This window comes from Lagenorhynchus albirostris, chromosome 18, assembly GCF_949774975.1.
Source record: "Lagenorhynchus albirostris chromosome 18, mLagAlb1.1, whole genome shotgun sequence".
Classification (NCBI taxonomy): Eukaryota; Metazoa; Chordata; class Mammalia; order Artiodactyla; family Delphinidae; genus Lagenorhynchus; species Lagenorhynchus albirostris.
Genome location: NC_083112.1, coordinates 69,707,486 through 69,727,195, shown reverse-complemented (window position 1 = coordinate 69,727,195; position 19,710 = coordinate 69,707,486). Strand labels below are relative to the sequence as shown.

Here is a 19,710-nt window from a genome sequence, read left to right as displayed (position 1 = left end):
AGTCTATGCAGGTCTCTCTGAGGATGCAAATTTCACCTCATTTGGGTAGATAGCAAGGAACGTGATTGCTAGATCATACGATAGGTTCTCTTTTTATTTATTTTATTTATTTTTATTTTTTTGATGTGGACCATTGTCAACGTCTTTATGGAATGTGTTACAATATTGCTTCTGTTTCACGTTTTGGTTGTTTTGGCCGTGAGGCATGTGGGATCTTAGCTCTCCGACCAGGGATCCAACCCGCACCCCCTGCCTTGGAAGGCGAAGTCTTAACCAGTGACGGCCAGGGAAGTCCCCAGTTATCTTTTAAAACACAATCTCAGCACCTCATCCATTTTCTTGAAAATCTCTGGGGCTCATCTTTGCTGATCAGAAAGTCACAACCCCACGGCATGGCCAGCGTGTATCCCAGCTTCACGTCACCACACGGACCTTAGCTTCCAGCCACGCTGGTCTAAGACTCCTACCTCAAGGGGCTTCTCATAATTTCTAGAAGGCAGTTCTTTTCCTTCCAAGTGGGATGCTTTTTCTCTTTCTTCTTCACCTTCACAAACTCCGATTCACCTTTCAAAAGCAGTTATACTCCAATAAAGATGTTAAAAAAAAAAACCCAAAACCTATAGCTAAATAACATCATGTTTCAAAAGCTTGTCCCCTTCTCCAAGGCAGGAATAGCTATTTCCTCTTCTAGACTGCCTCTTATGTCTTCAGCACAGCATGGGAAGCTCCGTATCGTGATTGCTAACGTAATATTGATCCCCTCTACTAAAAGGAAATTGAAACTCCTGAAAACACACACACACACACACACACACACACACAAGCTACTTAAGGGAAACAAGTTAAATAAAACATTGTGGAAAATTACCCTCTAAATATTTGAAATAATGTTCTATAAAAGGACAGAAAGTACTATGTACACTTACGTTATACATGTAAGCTTTATTTTGCCCAAGAATACAGAACTGCAGTGTTTGACCTTTCAAAAACAGCAATAAACACACACCAAATGTCATCCAGTTCCACAAGCAAAAAACCTACACACTTTGCTTGACACTCCTTCTCCCTTAGCTGCCAGGTACAATCACAGGGTACTGACTATTTGACCTCCTAAATATTTCCTCAGTCTGCGCTCTTCTCTCCACTCCACTCCACTACCAAAGTCTTGCCTGGTATTGCGGTAGACAGACCAGCATTCTTGCATCCAAACTGGCTCTCTTTTCCATTCTTCACACTTTAGCCAGAGTGGTCTTTCCAAATGCCTACCCGATTGTGACATGCTCTGCATAAAAACTTTTAACGTTCTCCCAGTGTTTCTATGGAAAGACCTAAACTCTTAACGTGACTATCTAGTTTGGCACGTGGTTAGCACACAGATCTCAACTCCTACTGCTGTCTCCTTCACACTCTGCATTCCAGTTTGGTCTTCTTTCTGTCCTCCAAATGGTCTGTCTCTGCTTCTGCCCCAGGGCCTTTGCACATGATGTTGCCCTCTGCAGGAATACTCTTCACCCCTCTCTAGGCCTAGTGAACTCATGCTGATGTTGTAGACCTCAGCTCCGATTTGAATGTTTTTCCGTACCAACTCAGGCTAGGTCAGACATGTTTGTTACGTGTTCTCATGGAAATCATTCCTTTTCTTGTAGGAACTTGTCTTATTTTGTAGTGATATGATCAGTAGTGTAAATAATTGTCTCCTCCCCTAGACTTTATGCCCCAAGAGTACCAACTATATCTTTTTTTTTTTTTTTTTTTTTTGCGGTACGCGGGCCTCTCACTGTCGTGGCCTCTCCCGTTGCGGAGCACAGGCTCCGGACGCGCAGGCTCAGCGGCCATGGCTCACGGGCCCAGCCGCTCCGCGGCATGTGGGATCTTCCTGGACCAGGGCACAAACCCGTGTCCCCTGCATCGGCAGGCGGACTCTCAACCACTGCGCCACCAGGGAAACCCTATATCATTTTTGCTCATTGTTTATATCTCCAGATCAAGGACAGTCACTGGCAAGTATATAATGTCTAAAATTCATGCATTTATTTAACCAATAAACAATGCATAAATAAATGCATGAATTTTAGATATTATTAAGTATAGAATAATGGAAACATGTTTCCATGTGTTTGCAGTATTCAAATTTATTATGTAATATCTGGGGCAGAATGTTTAGTATTTGTTTAGTATTAGTATTATTTATAATTAATATAATTCTTTCCATTTCATAGTGTTATATTCTCAACCAACAACCTGAAAGTAAAACCATTTAATTCATTAATGCCTGTAAAATTTCATAATACAACATGAAAATAATCCAGTGGCAATTAGACAATTAAATCCATGGCAGAATTGAGCTTCATGGTGACAGCTTCACCTGGGTAGAGTCATTTAGCCAATAGGTTGATGTTTTTCCTCTCCCCAGTCACTCTTCTTCCCAGGAAGTGTTGCTATTGCCTCTTTTCTTACTTTCCTGACCTTTCTCTTCAGTGTTCCATGTTTGTCCTTTTGTGTTAACCTTTGGAATTATCGAACAGCTTGCAACCAGAATCTGGGAAGTCATGGCCAATGTGTTTCTAGCTAATAAAGCAAAATCAAAGGAAAGCAATCCTCAGGTTATCATTTCAGCACCACATGGGCTTCCTCTGTATGCCACACGTTCAGTGTTGATGATGATTCCTTTTCTTTTTTTTCTTTTCGTTAGTGTTAGTGATTCTTTATCAGATACTGACCTCTTTTATCCCAGTAAGATGATTTATTTGATATTCTGGGGGAAAAAATTAAACCTCTTACATTTGGTTCATATTTTCAACATTGTTATTATTAATAATTACTTGCTCAGTAGCAGCAGTATGTACATAAAATACCACATGGATAGAAATAAAAACATCTTAATCCATTCCTTATGAGGACCTATGCTCTCAGAGATGTAAAATCATCATCGATGACATGGGATAATGCTGTTCTTCTTGAAGCATTTTTAACAGCATTATTAAATCAAACAAAATATATGTGAATGGCCTTTGAAAATCGTAAAGCTCAATACAAATTAATATTATTCAATGAATATGGCATTTTAGGAATATTGTAGAACCTACTTGTACTTCCTTCATTTTTCTATGGAAGCTTGCATTTTATAGGTTGGATAAATGGATGGTTTTGATTATCTATTTGGTTTTGGTTTTGTTTATACAAATAAGTGGTTTTGACTGGGTACGTTTTTATTAGGAAAAATCCACAATGCAAACACACACAAAAAAAGCTTTTATGGAAAGTTCTAACTTAAAGTGGAGCTTAAAGAAAAGAAAGTAGAAAAAGCTTGTAGATGCATGTAGAAATAGGCCTAAGGAGAGAAGCATGCAGAGCTGTAAAAATAGTTTTAAAACATAGTTCAAGGAGTTAGGCGGAAGAAAAAAACTGATGAAAACAAGCCCATGTTCACTCATAGAATTTGGCAAAGTGGAAGTCACAGTTAAATATTTGGCATTTTTATATTCAGTTTCTCAAGATAACACGGGCCAAAACTTACAAGGAGATGAAAGAAAACGTTGATAAAGGAAGATAAAGCAACCAGACTCAGTTTGGGTAGGCATGGTAAAATACTGAATTGATCTAACTACAAAAACTAACAAACTTAATGTTTTTGCACAGCAAATTCTGCTCTTGTTTTGGCTAACAAAAAATTCTAGTGCAATATGAATTGAAAATGTTTGCTACTGTATGTGATAATATCTTGGTCTGGTTAAATATAAAAGAGCTGAATATTTTCTGCAGCATTTGTTCCACTCAGGAAATCTTTGTTGCATCACCATTCCCCACTCCCACCATCACCACCACCATTAGTACCCTGATGGCTAAGAACACAGGTTTTTTTTGGTTTTTTCCCCCAAAGCTTTAGAATCCCTTAATTATGCACTCATTTCTTAAATGCTATCTCCCTTGATTTCTTCCTTCTATTTCTGGTATATGAAATGTCTGAGGGACCTAGACCAGGTAGAAGGTCACACCAGATCAAGTCCTAATCCAAACTCAACACTCAAAAGACATTAGGGAAATGGAATGAAATGGAAAATAAAATAAACACTAATATGGCTGATAATTTTAAGTAATTTATCCAGTGGATTTATTCATCTTTTCTACTCCTTCCTTGAGGGTGATTCATTGGAGAAATTTTGTTCTGGAAGTATTTTACTTCCCTTGCGGTTGCCCTGCCTGTTGTCAAGCCACATTTCCTGTCTTTGATTCCGTTTTAGAGTTATGTATACTAGGCTGACCAGGTATAACCAGTGAGGTCGAGCCGAGGTCAAAACCTCAGACAGCCTAGGATCCATTCCTGCGCTGCCACTTACTAGCTATATAAATTCTCACCAAGATACTTAACTTTAGCATCATACTTTGTTAAAAGGAATAAAATGAGGTAATTTGTGTAAGGCATTTAGCATTGTGACTGGCTTACATTAATAAAAAAATAATAATTGCCACTAATTCTCACTTTAGTTCTCCTTTAATTAGATTTATAGTCACATCCAACCCTGTATATAATAGAGCGATGGTCCCTAGACTATTTGTGGTGAAGGATAGTATTTTTTTTAATTTTCCAATCTTTTGCAGAGATACACTTTCAGAAAATATAATCAAATTAAGTTACTAGAAAATATTTTAAGTACAAAATAAAAGTCCAGAGTTTTTATTTTTATATTCAACAGTTAGTAAAAATATTTTGTTAAATTGCTATAGAAGTTTGTAAGTGTTCTTTGCTCAGTTTTGTACTTGTTTCATTGCAGACCAGAAATAAATAATTTGTAGATAGGTACCAGTTCGTGGATCATGCTTTAGCTATTACTATGATGTGGACTGTGCAGTAGACTTTATTATTTACCTTTTGAATGAGGTAACCTCATTTCTAAGATGTTCAAATGCTTACTGGTATTATCATGCTTAGTGTACATATATATATATATATATACAAATTTGACTTTATGTAATACGTGTGCTGTAACAAAACTACACGTCACTAACTGAATCTGAAAAATCCTTAAAATAAAGGATGAAGTAATGCTAACACTCCGACTTCGAGACATTTACTAATCTCTGATGAAGCCTCTCAGAGGCTTCATCAGACCAAGAAACGCTTTGCATATTACAGTATGCATCTGCTATTATCATGACATTATTCACTCTGATTGTTCAGAAAATTATTAAAAAGTCATGGCAGCACTTCTCCTGGGTTTCATCACATACATCCAGTCTGATTCCTTTCACATAAAGCACTATCAGTTTTATGTTTCTCTTTTAGGCAAAGTTATATACAATTGACCCTACACATGTTGGAGAAGTCTTCTGTTGAGGAGCTGATGTATGACAAAACACCAGAACACATTTGATCTAAGAGCTCAGTTTTTAATCACGAGACGCCCCACCATGACATCCTCATCCCATTCCAACCTTTCCCTGGGGAATATAAGACTGCAGTGAGTTAGAGGGGTGGTTGGCAACAGAGGGTAGCCAACTCAGTTTCTGTTTTGTTCAGTGTTTCTTTAATTGATCAGTGGTGGGGGGAGGAAAGTACGCTTGGGTAAAGGGGAGAAGAGATTCATTTTGAGTACTTCTATGTATTCTTGTTTCTTGTTTTTTTAAACTCTTTTAATAATATACTTTTTCCCCCTTAACAATTATATCCTAAGACATGTGACACTTTTGCCAAGATGACAGCATATGTCATTCATTACTGTTTTCCATCTGTTTGTTTTCATATGTAGTTACGTGTAGATAAAGAGCAGCTGTATAAGGTACAGTTTTAACTGAATAATTCAGTTGAATTAATTATCTGTATCAGTTATCAATTCCTTAATGACACCATGTAGCAAACAACGAGTGCTGAAGCGGCCTATAGCAGTTAAGTGTATTAATGCTTGTGCATCTGGAGTCATATGGAGATCGGCTAGGTGGCTCTGTAGATCTTGGTAGGACTTGATCACCTGTCTGGAAATAGACTAGTTTAGGTTGGGCAACTTGGCTGTGTTCCACGTGTGTCTTTTCTCTGGCAGGCTAGCCCAGGGGTGCTCTCAGGGCAGTGGATGAGGCTGAGAAGACAAACCCACTTGTACAAGTGCTTGTCAAGCCTCTGCCTCCTTCACCTTAGCTCATAGTGGGAAGACACGTCACATTACATGCAAGAGAGCTTTGATCCAGGGAGGGTGAAGAATTCAGGCCATTTTTTGCAGTTGATCACATATCTAAAAAAGTGCATCTCTTCCATTGAATGACAAGTGAGTAGGAATAGTTAAATTATTCATCTTGATGAAAATAAATGTACTTGGGCAAGTTAGTTAAACCCTCTGGGCTCAGTTTCTTCATTTCTAAAATGGGGATAATAATAGTACCAATCTCACAGGATTATAGTGCGGAATAATTAGTTGATTAGGTAAATGTGTAGAACAGTGCTTGGTATAGACGTATGCACAGTTTGACTGTTAGCTGTAGTTATTAACATTATTATTATTACCATTATCATCATCATTATTATTTTGAGGCATCACTGTTAAGCACTGACAAATTGTAAGAATGGTATGTGGTTGTATTAATACTTTTTAAGCATATTTATTTTGTGATTTTTTGCTAATATTTATAGCACTGATACCATCTGTTCATGTTACAAGCATTATTATTTTAGGAATTACACATGTCTATATTCTAGAGAAAACAGATTTAACATTATAGAACTAGTTGGCACATGTTTTAATTATAATCTTAAAGCTTCTTATTTAAAGATATACTGCAAGTACTTTATATTTTTGCTTCCATTTCCTTGCTTTAATAAATTTTATACTAATTTTAAGATGGTAGAAAGCTTATGAATAATGCCAAATTATTTGATATTTACTAAAATTTTGTGATCATATATTGATATTAATTTGTTCTGTATGGTAACAGGAACATATACCAATGCTTCCCAAGCTCTCATATGCATACGAATCACCTGGGGTCTTGTTAAAATGCAAATTTTGATTCTATAGGTCAGCTGTGGGGACTGGAAATCTGCATTTCTAACAACTTCCCAGGTGAGGAAGTTGCTATTGATCCCTGAATACCACGTTTTAAGTAGCAATGACATATTTAAGATTATATATATGTATGTATAATATATATAAAAATATATATATTTACATTAAATAAAATAAATTAATATGAATCATAACAAAGTTGTTCTTGCCACAATTGTTTAAAAGCATAATGTCATAAAAAGAAAATACATATTAAATATAACATAATAAATTAAAATATAATATTTAGTAAACGAAATAATATGTCTAAAGAGATATATATCAAACATCTCTAAATGTCAAATAAGGTCTTTACTGGCAAAACAAAGCCTTCATTTACAATTTTGTTTCCTCAGAAACTAAGTAACAGCTTCTGGTCCTATAAATACAGGGACTTGTGGAGACTGTTTTGTTGGTGGGAATATACTCAAAATCACTGGGTCCTATAATCAAATAAAAGCTGCCTCTTAAACATGTAAAACATTATACTTTTTTTCTCCCTGTGGGCATTAGTCACAGCCTGATACTGTACATATTTGATTATGTAGAATTTCAGATAAATAAAATGCATTAGTCAACTAAATTTTCTACGTTTGAGCGTTAACTACAAATTATTTTTTGTTTCAAAATTCATGACTATAAAATCTTACAAAAGGTCAGAATATTCTTCCCTTTATATGTAATCTTAAGAGTGTTCTGTATTTCTTTTTTAAAAAACTGGGTAGTGTCAGAACAGTATCATTAAAGGATATAATTAATTTTATTTTATTTATTTTTTTAAATATTTATTTGTTTGTTTGCTTTGGCTGCACTGGGTCCCAGTTGTGGCAGACTCATAGTTAGAATATAAATTTGTCTGGAATGCTTCTTTTTATGTTTTCCCTTCGAAACGGTGGTGGTGCTGGTACTAGGCAAACCTGTAGATATTAACCAAACATAATTTTCATGTAGTTGTAGATAAAAACAAAAGAGATGTAGCAACTAAATGGAATTTGTGGACTACTACGTAGCTAACTACTTTTACAGGAAAGCCCAGGCTCATAACACACCGTAAAGGCTTTTCCAGGGATGAAACTCTGATGAAAATGCTGATTCAAATTGTATGCATTTGTATACATGAACATAAGTGCAATCCAAGCTTAATTTGGGAACATTTGAAACTAGATTAACAACCTTAGATCACAGTTGGCAAAATTTTTTAGCAAAGGACCATACAGTCAATACCACCGTTTTTGCAGGTCATACAATCTCAACAACTCTCCTCTGCACTTTGTAGCATGAATTTGGCCATGGATTGTAGTTTGCCGACCACTGGGTTAGATTCTCAAGGTCACTGTTAGCTATTAGGTTATGATTATGCCGAATTATCTGGGTTTATGGCTTATTTATTGGTTACAAATTATGGAACATGGGTCCTCTATTCTCTCCACCCCCTCCTCTCATCCTAAACTGAGAAGCCCTGCTTGGTGCATGCAAATGGCCCATCACAGTATTTTCTTAAACAAAGACATTTCCCTCAGAAGAGGAATTGTGCTGCTACTGTTAAGATAATAAGTACACCACAGATGGTCCTTTCATTTCAAAACAACCGCAACATAAAAGGAGATATGAAATTTTTGTTTAATTGTTGTGTTTTTCTATTCTGTTATTTGATGATTTAGTTTGGCAAAGTTACAAACTAATATTTAAGCTTCTGCTGGAACTCAACTGCTGTTGATTTCTGTTGTGATGGTGTTGGTGGTTCTAAGTATAGGCTGGGCAAGAAGAGAAAAAGACACATCAAACTCCTTATCTATTTCATTTTGGCAGTTTCAAAGAGTTTATATTTGAGCTTAAATTTAAATAAGTCTTCTCATATTACCACTGCCAGTTTTAGAATGTTTCACTGGCACAGTCGTGGTATGACTCAAATAGATAAATACCATCAGTTAGGTTAGGTCTGCGTTGGTAAGCCACCTGGGGTTCCTTCTTTCTTTAGTACTTTTCTTGCCACTCTACATTGGAGGTCTCACACTGGGTGCTCAGGGGTCCACCTCAGACCATTGGTCTGTGCTACACTGAAAAACAGGAACAAAGAACAAAGAAATAGCCGCCACCATACAAAGGAGATTTTTATCCAGAAATCTGGATTTTTTACTTCCTTTGAAAAACCAGGCAGAAATTTTGCAGATCTAAGGTTTTTATTTTCCCATGAAAACGGTCATCCTTTCTGCCATTCTGTCCATCCCCTCAGCCCTGAGCCTGAGTAAGGGGCATTTATCCTCACATGGTGCTGTGTTGGGCTGCAGCCTGCAGGCCTGCAAGCCCTGTTGTACTTGCTCAGCTTCTAGACCTAGGAAAGAGCCCGGAGTCAGTGATAGAGAAATCAATGGTTTAATGGACAGGGGGAATCTTACACCTCTGAAGCAAGATCCTGGAGCGACACCCCACGGTGTTTGGCAGATGGCAGGCAGGAAGGGCCGCAGTCTTTGCCCCCTGGGGGGAGGGGGAGGTTACCAGTTATAGGGGGAAATGACATTCGGTTGGCTCATCTGTTACCAGGGAAACTAGCAGAGGGGCATGCCTCTCCCCGCCCCTTTGATAAGCTATCAGGGCGGAGATGTTTTGATCTAAAGATTAGAACAGTCACTAGCTGGGACAGGGGCAAGTATGTAGGAAGGTCAATCAGGTGAGTAGGGTGTAGGTGAAGCAGGCCCTGGTCCAGCGGGGAATGTCCTGAGAGCAGGAAAGCAGCCATCTTGGGGGGGCCTGATCATAGAGGCTAGGTGCTCTGATGCCGCCAGCCTGCTTCACTCTCGTATCTGCCTGGTCAGTGTAGGCATTTGAGTTTGTGGCTCCAGCCACAAAGCTGATCTCTGGGGATCTCATCAATTACATTTTTTTTTTTTTTTTTTTTGCGGTACGCGGGCCTCTCACTGCTGTGGTCTCTCCCGTTGCGGAGCACAGGCTCCGGACGCGCAGGCTCAGCGGCCATGGCTCACGGGCCCAGCCGCTCCGCGACATGTGGGATCTTCCCAGACCGGGGCACGAACCCGCGTCCCCTGCATCGGCAGGCGGACTCTCAACCACTGCGCCACCAGGGAAGCCCATCAATTACAATTTTTTCCAATCCTACCTATGGGACTATTCACTCAATCTATCCCTCTAAAGCATATTGTAGGATTCAAACACAAAACTATGACTCTATCAATTGTACAGTTACTATCAAGAGCATTTTTGCTTGGGTTATGTGTGTTATGTTTTCTTTATTTGGTCAAAGTCACATTTTCCTTGCAAGGAAATACCTTGTAGAAGTTAGTGCCAAGAAAAAGAAAAGATTTTCTCTCTTTAATAATTTGTATTACATAAAGCCTTTCTCTTTTTGTCTCAGCTACCAGGAAGTTCAGAACTCAGTTTAATAATGTGTCATAATTCTGGTGGTATTTCTCTCCTTATTTTATGCGCCCTTGATTATTAAATTAATACTAATTACTAACATGAATACACAACTGCACATGTCCTACAAACAGTTTTCAAGTCCATTTTGCAGGAGATTGGGCTTCAACACATCAGTATATAATAAGTGTTACTAACTTCTCAAACCATCCTCCACAAAGACAACAGAATATAAAACACTAATCAGACTATATTATCATTCCTTTGCTTATTCAAGAACTCTGCATATCTACCTCTTGCTTATAATAAGAAGTCTAACCTGTTTATCAGAGTGCCCAAGACCCTTTATTACATTTCTGTAACCTAGCACATCATTCTGCACTTCGGTCCTCACAGAGTCCCAGTAATGGACTAATGATAGTTTTCCAAATGTATCATGGCATTACCCACATCTTGTCCTTCACAGTACCATTTACCCCACGTATAGTCCCTCTAGGAAGGTAAGTTTACCACAGCAAATACTGCACTGTACTAGCATTTTTAAGCACAAAAATTTTAATAAAATTCTTCCAGGAAGAATCCTGTTCATTTTGTATATGTTCATTTTGGTACATCTGAGGCTGAGCCCAACAGTTCATACAAAATTGTTCTCACTGACTAATCATTTAACTAAACTTTGGTTTGCAGAATTGTTGATAGAATTGAAATAACTGATACAGGGTTATTTTTGACTATAAATAATGGAAAGCCTTTTTAGAATAAATATTGAGTGCTTACTATATGCCAGGTCCTCTTCTAAATATGTAACGTGTATTGATTCACTCAATTCTCCCAACCACCATATTATCCTATGATTTTTGTTCCCATTTTAGAGATGAGGAAACTGAAGCCCAGGGATTAAGTAATTTTCCCAAGGACTCACAGCCAGGAAGGAGTGGGGTCAGGGTTGACCCCAGGAGGTCTGTTTCCACAGATGACATTCATAGTCACCCTGTCTCCCATTTGCAGATTGAAAGTCTATTTGTCCCTCATGACAGCAAATAAGTAGTAACCAATCTCAACTTCCATTAGTCCTACCAGTTCTCATGAGAATGATGGGATTATTTTGAACTCCAGTATTTCATGAGCAGATTGTATTCTTGAAATGTCTAGAGAAGTCTAGCAAAAAGCATTAGACAATAGTAACTTTGAATGTAGTGTGTATGCATGTAAGCATGTGTATGCACATTAATTATTTAACCAAGAATAAAGAAGGGTGAAAAAGTACCAGCCAGTCTCCACCATCACAACCACCTGAAGGCAGTGGCTCTCACTGTGGAAGACAGAATCACCTCCCTCTGAAGTTACTGGCACAGCTTGTAGAAAGGGGATGTGTTATTGACTTGCTTGGAGTCTTAAGATGCAAACATTTGATTTAAAAAGACTTAGTGACAGAGACATACCTAACGACTTCTTCCACATCAAGGGTCTTCATTCTCATTCATATTCAACTTAGTCAATTTAGAGTAGAGACAATACACTTCTAATTGCTGATGGTAAGGCAGGCAGCATCCTCCATGTTTCGTACATTACGGCAGGGGGGATCCGTTGATTATAAGGAAGGGTTGATCACCCTATGGACCTGCATTTCCAAAGCTGGAGGCCTTCCTGTCTCGAGATTAAGGTCAGTCTTCAGTGGTCCTCTTAATAAGGTAAGGCTCTGGGCAGAGACCTGATATCTTAGTCAGCAGGTGCCAGCTCCTCTCCCCACTGAGTGACGTACTGGGTCAGCCTTTACCATACCCACTCCCAGCTGATTCTAAGACCGGTTTTAACTAGTATTAATCAATAGTATGCTTAGCTGCCTTGGCTTGTCTCAATAAAAAGACAAAGGACGTGCCAAAGTCTAATCTGTTTGTCCTAGAAGGTACACGCTCAACCAATATCTTATATTTATGAGTCTTAGAGCATTCCATTTTATTTTCCTCACCACAAATGTATGAACACAGACCCTTTTATCAGTCTTTCCTCTGAAGTAGGGCCTGGAGACTGACTCACCGAGACTATCATTTATTAGTCAGAGAACTAATAGGAGGATATTTGGAGAAATAAAACTTTGCGGAAGACCGGAATATTTATTTGGATGGTATCTAATTCAAACCTGAGGTAGCATCATCTCGAAGAAATGAAGGTCTACATAAATTCCTTTGGGAGGGGGCTAAACCTGTCTTCTGGCTGTTTTAATCTCATCAAATTAATAACTGGAACTATCATCTTTGTCATAAAAAGCACCTGCCATTAACAAAACCTGTTCCCCTTGGAAAACAATTTAACTTCCAGTGAATTAAAGTTATGGGGCACTCTCAATAAATTGCATCCTGCAGTTAACACTCTCATGGGAAATACTGAAAGAACATTTCTACAGACAATAATGTCACATTCCTTATTATGGCTAGCATAACTTTAACTCTTAAAGGTTTTATATTTTTAGACCCTAAAGGATATATTTTTCAGAATGTGTATAGAAAATAACTTTTTTAAAAGAAAAACAAAAGTTACTATTTTTTGTAGTCATAAAAATCTATTAAGGTGAAAAAAAAATTAACTACCTGATATTTTTAAGAAGATAATGACAATAAAGTTCTGTTTTGCCTCCTGTATTTCATAAACATGGACGAGCACAGTGTTGAGCCTATTTAAAATAGCCACAAAAACTAGTTAAGTGACTTCCATGGTCTGTAACTAGGAAGGCTGAATTTTAAAATTATTTTTCACAAAGGTCTATCTGAAATGCCTTTGTAGGTTAAATTTCAGAAGTATGTAAAACTCATCTATGAATATTTGTGTTATTAATGATAACCATAAGGTAGCAAGCTTTGTGTTATTCATCAATCAGTGTAGATAATGGCTTTGAGAGTCGTTAACTCATTGTACTCGTTCCAAAATTTCTTTTTTTTTGGGCTGCGTTGGGTCTTCGTTGCTGCGCTCGGGCTTTCTCTAGTTGCAGCGAGTGGGGTCTTCTCTTTGTTGTGGTGTTCCGGCTTCTCGTTGCGGTGGCTTCTCTTGTTGCGGAGCACGGGCTGTAGGCGCGTGGGCTTCAGTAGTTGTGGCACGTGGGCTCAGTAGTTGTGGCTCACAGGCTCTAGAGCGCAGGCTCAGTAGTTGTAGCACACGGGCTTTGTTGCTCCGCAGCATGTGGGATCTTCCCGGACCAGGGATCAAACCCGCGTCCCTTGCATTGGCAGGTGGATTCTTAACCACTGTGCCACCAGGGAAGCCCTCCAAAAATTTTACTCAGGGCAGCTGTTGATGATTCTCTTCAAGAGTTCCAGGGGGACTCTGAACCATGGATTAGGTCGTGATTTTGAGCTCCTGTCACTGCGACCAGCTAATATGACACCTGGCCTCTGCTCCAGGGGCTAGTTTGTATGCCAGCTGATTGTCAGGGACTTAGTTTGAGGTGTCAGCTTGTCTCTTTGTAGGTAAAATGTATCACCCTGTAATATCAGTGACCTAGTGAACAACTGGCAACAGGGTATCATGTAATTACTCCTATGGAAATATTGAAAGTAGGCTATACCTTACACGTATATTTTATTTTGTTTAGTTTGTTGTGAATACAGGATGCTACTTTATCCTGTTGTTTCTGTTTATACTCTGGTTGAATTGTATTCTGTTCAACTGAAATTATTTTGAGTTTGCTCCTGTATTCTAATTTCTAATTAAAGGACATCCATACTTTTGCCTATACACACACACACACACATACATGTATATGTGTGTGTGTGTGTGTATATATTCCCGAAAGTAGCAACTTCTTCTCTATTCATTGTATGTTGATAAATGTATATGGACAATTAATACCTGCAGGAAGAGGTACATCTGGCCATCCCTGCCCAAGGGCTGACTCGTTGGCCATTGTGGGCAAGTTTATGGAAGAAGGAAGAGGAAGCATGAGGAAGCTCCCATTCCTTCCTCTTTCATTTCTTCCTTTTCTCTCAACAGGAACTTTTTACCCCTGAATGCAAGTTTAAAGAATCTGTTTTTGAAAACTATTATGTAATCTACTCATCGATGCTGTACAGACAACAGGAATCTGGTAGAGCCTGGTTTTTGGGATTGAACAAGGAAGGGCAAGTTATGAAAGGAAACAGAGTAAAGAAAACCAAGGCAGCAGCTCATTTTCTACCCAAGCCATTGGAAGGTGAGTGTTATGGGTGTTTTATCCTTATCAGATTTATCACACATTTATCTTTCACACTGATGACTCTACCATGGCCACAAGGAGCCCTCATGGAACACTGGAAATGTTCTTTATCTTGATCTCAGTGGTGATTCACGGTGTCTTCATAAGCTGTGCATCTAAGATTTGTACACTTTACTGTATATATGTATATGTGTGTATATTATGTATATATGTATATATACACACACATACGCATATATTCCATTAATTTAAATGTGTCCATACTCATTTCTCATGTCTCAGATCCTCACTACCCCAACCTCTCTAGCCCCTAAATAATTTTAATTTAAGAAATTTAAAATCTGCAATGACATTATAAAGCTGTGACTATGACAGTAGGTATACTAGAAAAACTAAGTTTTGCGTATTATGGAATGTTTGAGTATTTGCCCATTTTGCTATTATCTAGCTGAAAGTAACCACGTATTTGTGAATTAGTATAATTACAGGAAATATAAAGAGTTAATAAGTTGGCCTTTAAAGAACTTGTTGATATTAGATATCTCCCTTCCAAGCTGCATAATTGTTTAGTAAATTCAAATGTGGCTTGACCTGCTTTTACACTCAGCTGTAAGCAATGAAGCCTTCAGATTTACTTTGATTGGATTTCTGGAGAGGAGGCTACAAAATTTTAATTGATCAGAAACATCTGCACATTTCTCATTAAGGATTCTACCGGAATTTTATCTGTGTAACATTTGTTTAGGAACTACTAAAAGAAATTGATATTGAGGCTTTTCAGAAGTGTTTTTCTATTCAAATGCTTTTGTTTACCTTTTGCAGAAAATCAGACCTGCAATAACTAAGTAAACGTTTGAAGCCAGCTTACACGGTTCGATTTTTCTTTTTGTTTCTTATTCCTACAGGAAAGCATTAGCCATCAAGAGAAACGCATATTGGTTTTATAATCCATATTGTCTTTATAGGAATAAGATAATTTGAAATATTGGAAGTTAATTATCTGTGGTATATAATTCAGCTTTCAGTTTGCCTAGGTTTGGAAAACCAGTCTTGTTGGTTAATACCATCTTTATAATGTCAGTGATATTGACTATATCACTCTTAACTAAATTTGCCTCTACAACGAGTCATTGAAACGCAAACAATTAGCCACCAGGGCCTATCTAGGAAAGGAAAAATTATTCCAGTCTGAAATATGAGTGACTTATTCTCATTCTACGACAGATCATAAGGAAAATGAGAATAAAAATAAGAAATTAGAGGGTTTCTCTGTTCTTCCAAAATAACATATCCATGATTTGGCTTTACCACTTCAAGTGAACTTTGAGACCGTCAGATATTCAAATGCGAGTGAAAAAAATTTAAAAACTAAGTCCGTAGCAACTCTACAAAAATCAGGCAAAATCTGGAAACCAGCTATTTAGTATATCCAGCAGGAAATATCTGAGACCCTAAAGATATGGGGTAGTAATATCACTCTGCATTTTATTAATACACTGAACTGTTGTGTGTATATGTGTTTGTTGTGTGTTTATGTATACATGAAGAAGAGAGAAATAGAATTTTCAAAAAACTAGCAGACAGAAGTACTCTAAAGACAAGGGGGTATTATAAAGACAGGTTATCACATAGTGTAATTAATAAGGAAAATGAATTTCAAACTTTCAAAACCCATACAGGATGTAAATTGTATCATTGGAATTCTTAGGGCAAATTAGATTCTTGATGAATTATTGGTGCTCTGGGGCCTTCATATTTCTTACACAGCTTCACTGCGTAGACGATCAAGATTAGCACTCTGATGCTGCTGTCGCCTAACTAAACGCCTGGTGGGAGTGAGGGACTGGAAAGTTTGTCAAGGATATGGATTAATCTCTTAATCCTCTTCACTTGCTAAGTCCTTTATGATAGGTCTGATACGCATGTGCTTTCAAGTCTGTGTGCTGCTGAAAGGTCTCACGCTGCATTTGCAAAAGGTGAAATCCTACCACCTTGAACATGGAGAATGCATATAGTGGTTCCTCCTAACAAAGCTTAAGTTCTCTTCGTAAAATATAGGCTTTCAAAACCCTAAAAAGCAGGTTGGGCAGCTCTAATTCGCTTGTCTTTCTGATGGCAGATGATTTTAACTCAGTGTTCCCCAAGCATCAGTCACCCTGAAATATCCTTTCCCAGGATTCCCTGGAATCACTTGCAGAAAAGCCACATGAACTATTGTGATTAATGATATCACCAGATCAATTCCCCAGAGCTTCCTCAGACGTCATTCCCACTTGCCCTCTTGCCATTCTGTACTTCTGCCTTATATGACATCAATGACAGATTTTCATGATTATACCTGAAAATGAGGCATAAAAAATATAAAACACCCCACACTTGCCTTCAATTATTTAAGGGTCTCTTTGCATGATTTCGGGAGAGGAAATCTAAACAATGATCTCTGAAAGACCCTGGCTTAAGGAAAGGGAGTTGTCTGAATTGCTTTTATGGCTTTGAAGCTGAGAGTAGTGTGATTATATTGCCTTTGAAGCACTTGAGAGAAAAATTATTTAATGACCTGGGGTGTAAATACCTAGAATGGAAAAGATGAGTGAGAATGAGTTCCACGTGTTGACAGCGTGCAGTGGAAGGAAAGTCTTTTTCTTGCTGAACAAAGAGAATTAGGTTAAAGGCTTGCCGTTCTCACATAGTCCCTGTGGGGTGTGTGTGTGTGTGGCCACATCCCCCATTTAAACCTTCTCTCCTAGACAAACATGCACGTGCCCCCAGGTGCGTATTTTGGATACACAAACCAGAAAATGCAAAGGAAGTAATATTTTCTGTTTGGGGACCGGATTTTACTGCTTTAAAACAGGAATTCCCTCTTGATGGGGTTACTTGACTTCAGGGAAAACGGGACTGGGCCAACGGCTGAGGTCTGTGTGTGAAGCTAACCAGGTAACATCTCCTTTTCCTCCTGCCCTCCCCGCCACTAGTTGCCATGTACCGAGAACCATCTTTGCATGACGTCGGAGAAACGGTCCCAAAAGCCGGGGTGACGCCGAGTAAAAGCACAAGCGCGTCTGCAATCATGAATGGAGGCAAACCAGTCAACAAAAGTAAGACGACATAGCCAGATCCTCACAGGTGTTGTGACTGACTCGCCCTGAGCACCGTTGAGTGATTTATCCTGGCCACAGCCTCCTGTTCCGGGGCCCAGGAGCAGCTGGCAGTAAGCAGACGCTTGCTCCCCGCTGGCTCGAACTTCTTGGTCGCAAGTGGATAAATCTCAACGTGTTGTGCCCTCACAACAATAAGACACCTGGATAACCAGCTCAACTCAGACCATGGAATGCCCTACCAGATATGGAATGCCTTTTTAATATCTTTTCTGTGACTGTGACACTTCACGTGAATGACCTACTTCACAAGTCCACTCGATACCTTGCCTGCTGACAGCTCCCCATATTCCTTTTTGAGTCCCGTTTCGGCGAATTCCATGTGTTTAAGTTCGATTTTGTAGCACACAGATACTCTTGAGTAATTTCTAGTTAGATGCTGTAAACCTGTGCTATTATGGAGTTCTCTTCTTCCCGTTTTTACAGGGCTGCTGGCTCCACTGTCTGTGACCTTTTGCAGGGATTGTGTTCCTCTCAATCGTAACTTGTAGCGGTTGGCTTAGTTTGGAGAGCGATCAGGGAAACAGAAAGCCTTCTAAACCTATTATGACACATTGCATCTATAACGATTAAGAGTGTTGTCTCTGGCTCACACTACTGATGAAACACACATATATGCTCTGTCCAGTAGCAGATACTGTGCTCCCAAGGCCGCGTGGCCGGGCTGAGAAATGGGGTCAAACGCAGTCATGGGAAGCGCTCTATGATCTGGGTTTGACATCCCCCTTAGTTTCTTTGTGTGTGTGTGTGTTTTATACATATCACAAGCTTACTGGTAATGGTAACATTTGCCTTGCCCAGCGAGCAAGACCCACTGGTTTTTGAGAAAGTGGGTCCAAAGAACTCTGTAGGCCTTGTAGGCCTGATTAAGGTTCATTTTCATCTATGAATCCTCATTATTTGGAAAAAAGGAAAAAAAATCAATAATTACAACCTACAAGAATTGCGCTACCTAAATCCATTTCAGATAGAATCCTTCCTGTTTTTAATGAACCAAACTTAATGCCATCCCTGGTTTGGGCTGCATTCCACTCATACTCAGCAGAGCATGGGCAAGGCGGCTGTTGTGTTCTTTTCTGCAGCAGCAATGCAAACGTTAGTTATAAATTAGACTTTAATATTTTTGGTGTTTAACAAGTTTTTAAACTGGACATATTAGGAAAAAAATATTTTTTTTAGCTCAGCATGCTGAGTCAGGTACTGTGTAATTCACCAGTCCATACCTCTGACTCAGCTTCTCGGGCCCCTGTGGCCCAATGGCTGAGTTAGAGGTGCCTTGCCATGATCTCAGAATGCAGTCTGTTGAATTATTCTAGATTAAAACTAAAGACAAACCAACATGTTCAAACATCAGGTTTTCGGTCCATCTGATTTTTTTTTTTTTTGCTGTTCTTTGATTTTGCTTAACTTCCTTTGGAATTTAATACTGCTGAATTCTGAGCTTAGGGAAGACAACGACTAAGAAAGTCCATGAATAGCTGACTCCACAGTGAAGAAACCATGCAAAATGTTCAATATTGGATATAAAGAGTTTCAAATGTTTGATACTAAGCTGTTTGGAAATATATTTGTTAACTCTGTGTATACTTAATAAATTTCAATGTTTTCTCCTCAGAAGAGTTAACTGAGACCAAACTGAACCTCATTTATAGAAAACTATACGTGGGATCAATGAACTGGCCTCTTGTTATTATTTCCATGTGGAAGGATGACCCAGTCGCCATTTTCTCCCATCTGCATTGTATTTACTGGGAAATTATTTTGTCACTGCTTTCCTAAGTCTCCATGACAGCCCTTGCCCAGCATTTAAAAATTTTGGCCTGCTTAGCTGATTAAAGATTTACTATCAATTTAACTGTTTATGCTTATTTCATTTTCGTATTGAATTCCACTTTAATAAAATGTTAGCATAAACGTTTGAGTAGATTTATTGTCGATGATAGTGCTAAAGTACAACAAA

At 38.5% G+C, this 19,710-nt stretch overlaps 2 protein-coding genes across 6 annotated transcripts in view; one reads left to right on the top strand and one right to left on the bottom strand.

The window, feature by feature from the left end:
• FGF14 (fibroblast growth factor 14) overlaps positions 1 to 17,704 on the top strand; it is a 612,786-nt gene extending 595,082 nt beyond the window's left edge. For both annotated transcript variants that reach the window (XM_060129221.1, XM_060129223.1), the window contains exons 4-5: positions 14,391 to 14,589; positions 17,568 to 17,704. In XM_060129221.1, the coding sequence (XP_059985204.1) occupies positions 14,391 to 14,589; positions 17,568 to 17,704 (336 nt within the window). The remainder of the gene's footprint in view (positions 1 to 14,390; positions 14,590 to 17,567) is intronic.
• The window catches only part of ITGBL1 (integrin subunit beta like 1), a 312,879-nt gene that overhangs the window by 69,493 nt on the left and 223,676 nt on the right, over positions 1 to 19,710 (bottom strand). Inside the window, exons 13-14 of one of the 4 annotated variants that reach the window (XM_060129216.1) lie at positions 2,721 to 2,755; positions 2,230 to 2,568 (exon numbers count right to left, since the gene is read on the bottom strand). The exons of 1 other annotated variant lie outside the window; for it this stretch is intronic. In XM_060129216.1, coding sequence (XP_059985199.1) covers positions 2,414 to 2,568; positions 2,721 to 2,755 — 190 coding nt within the window. In that variant the 3' untranslated portion in view covers positions 2,230 to 2,413. Of the gene's footprint in view, positions 1 to 2,229; positions 2,756 to 5,386; positions 6,072 to 19,710 lie in introns of those variants that run through there. 2 more of the 4 variants (XM_060129218.1, XM_060129217.1) reach the window with 2 other exon arrangements.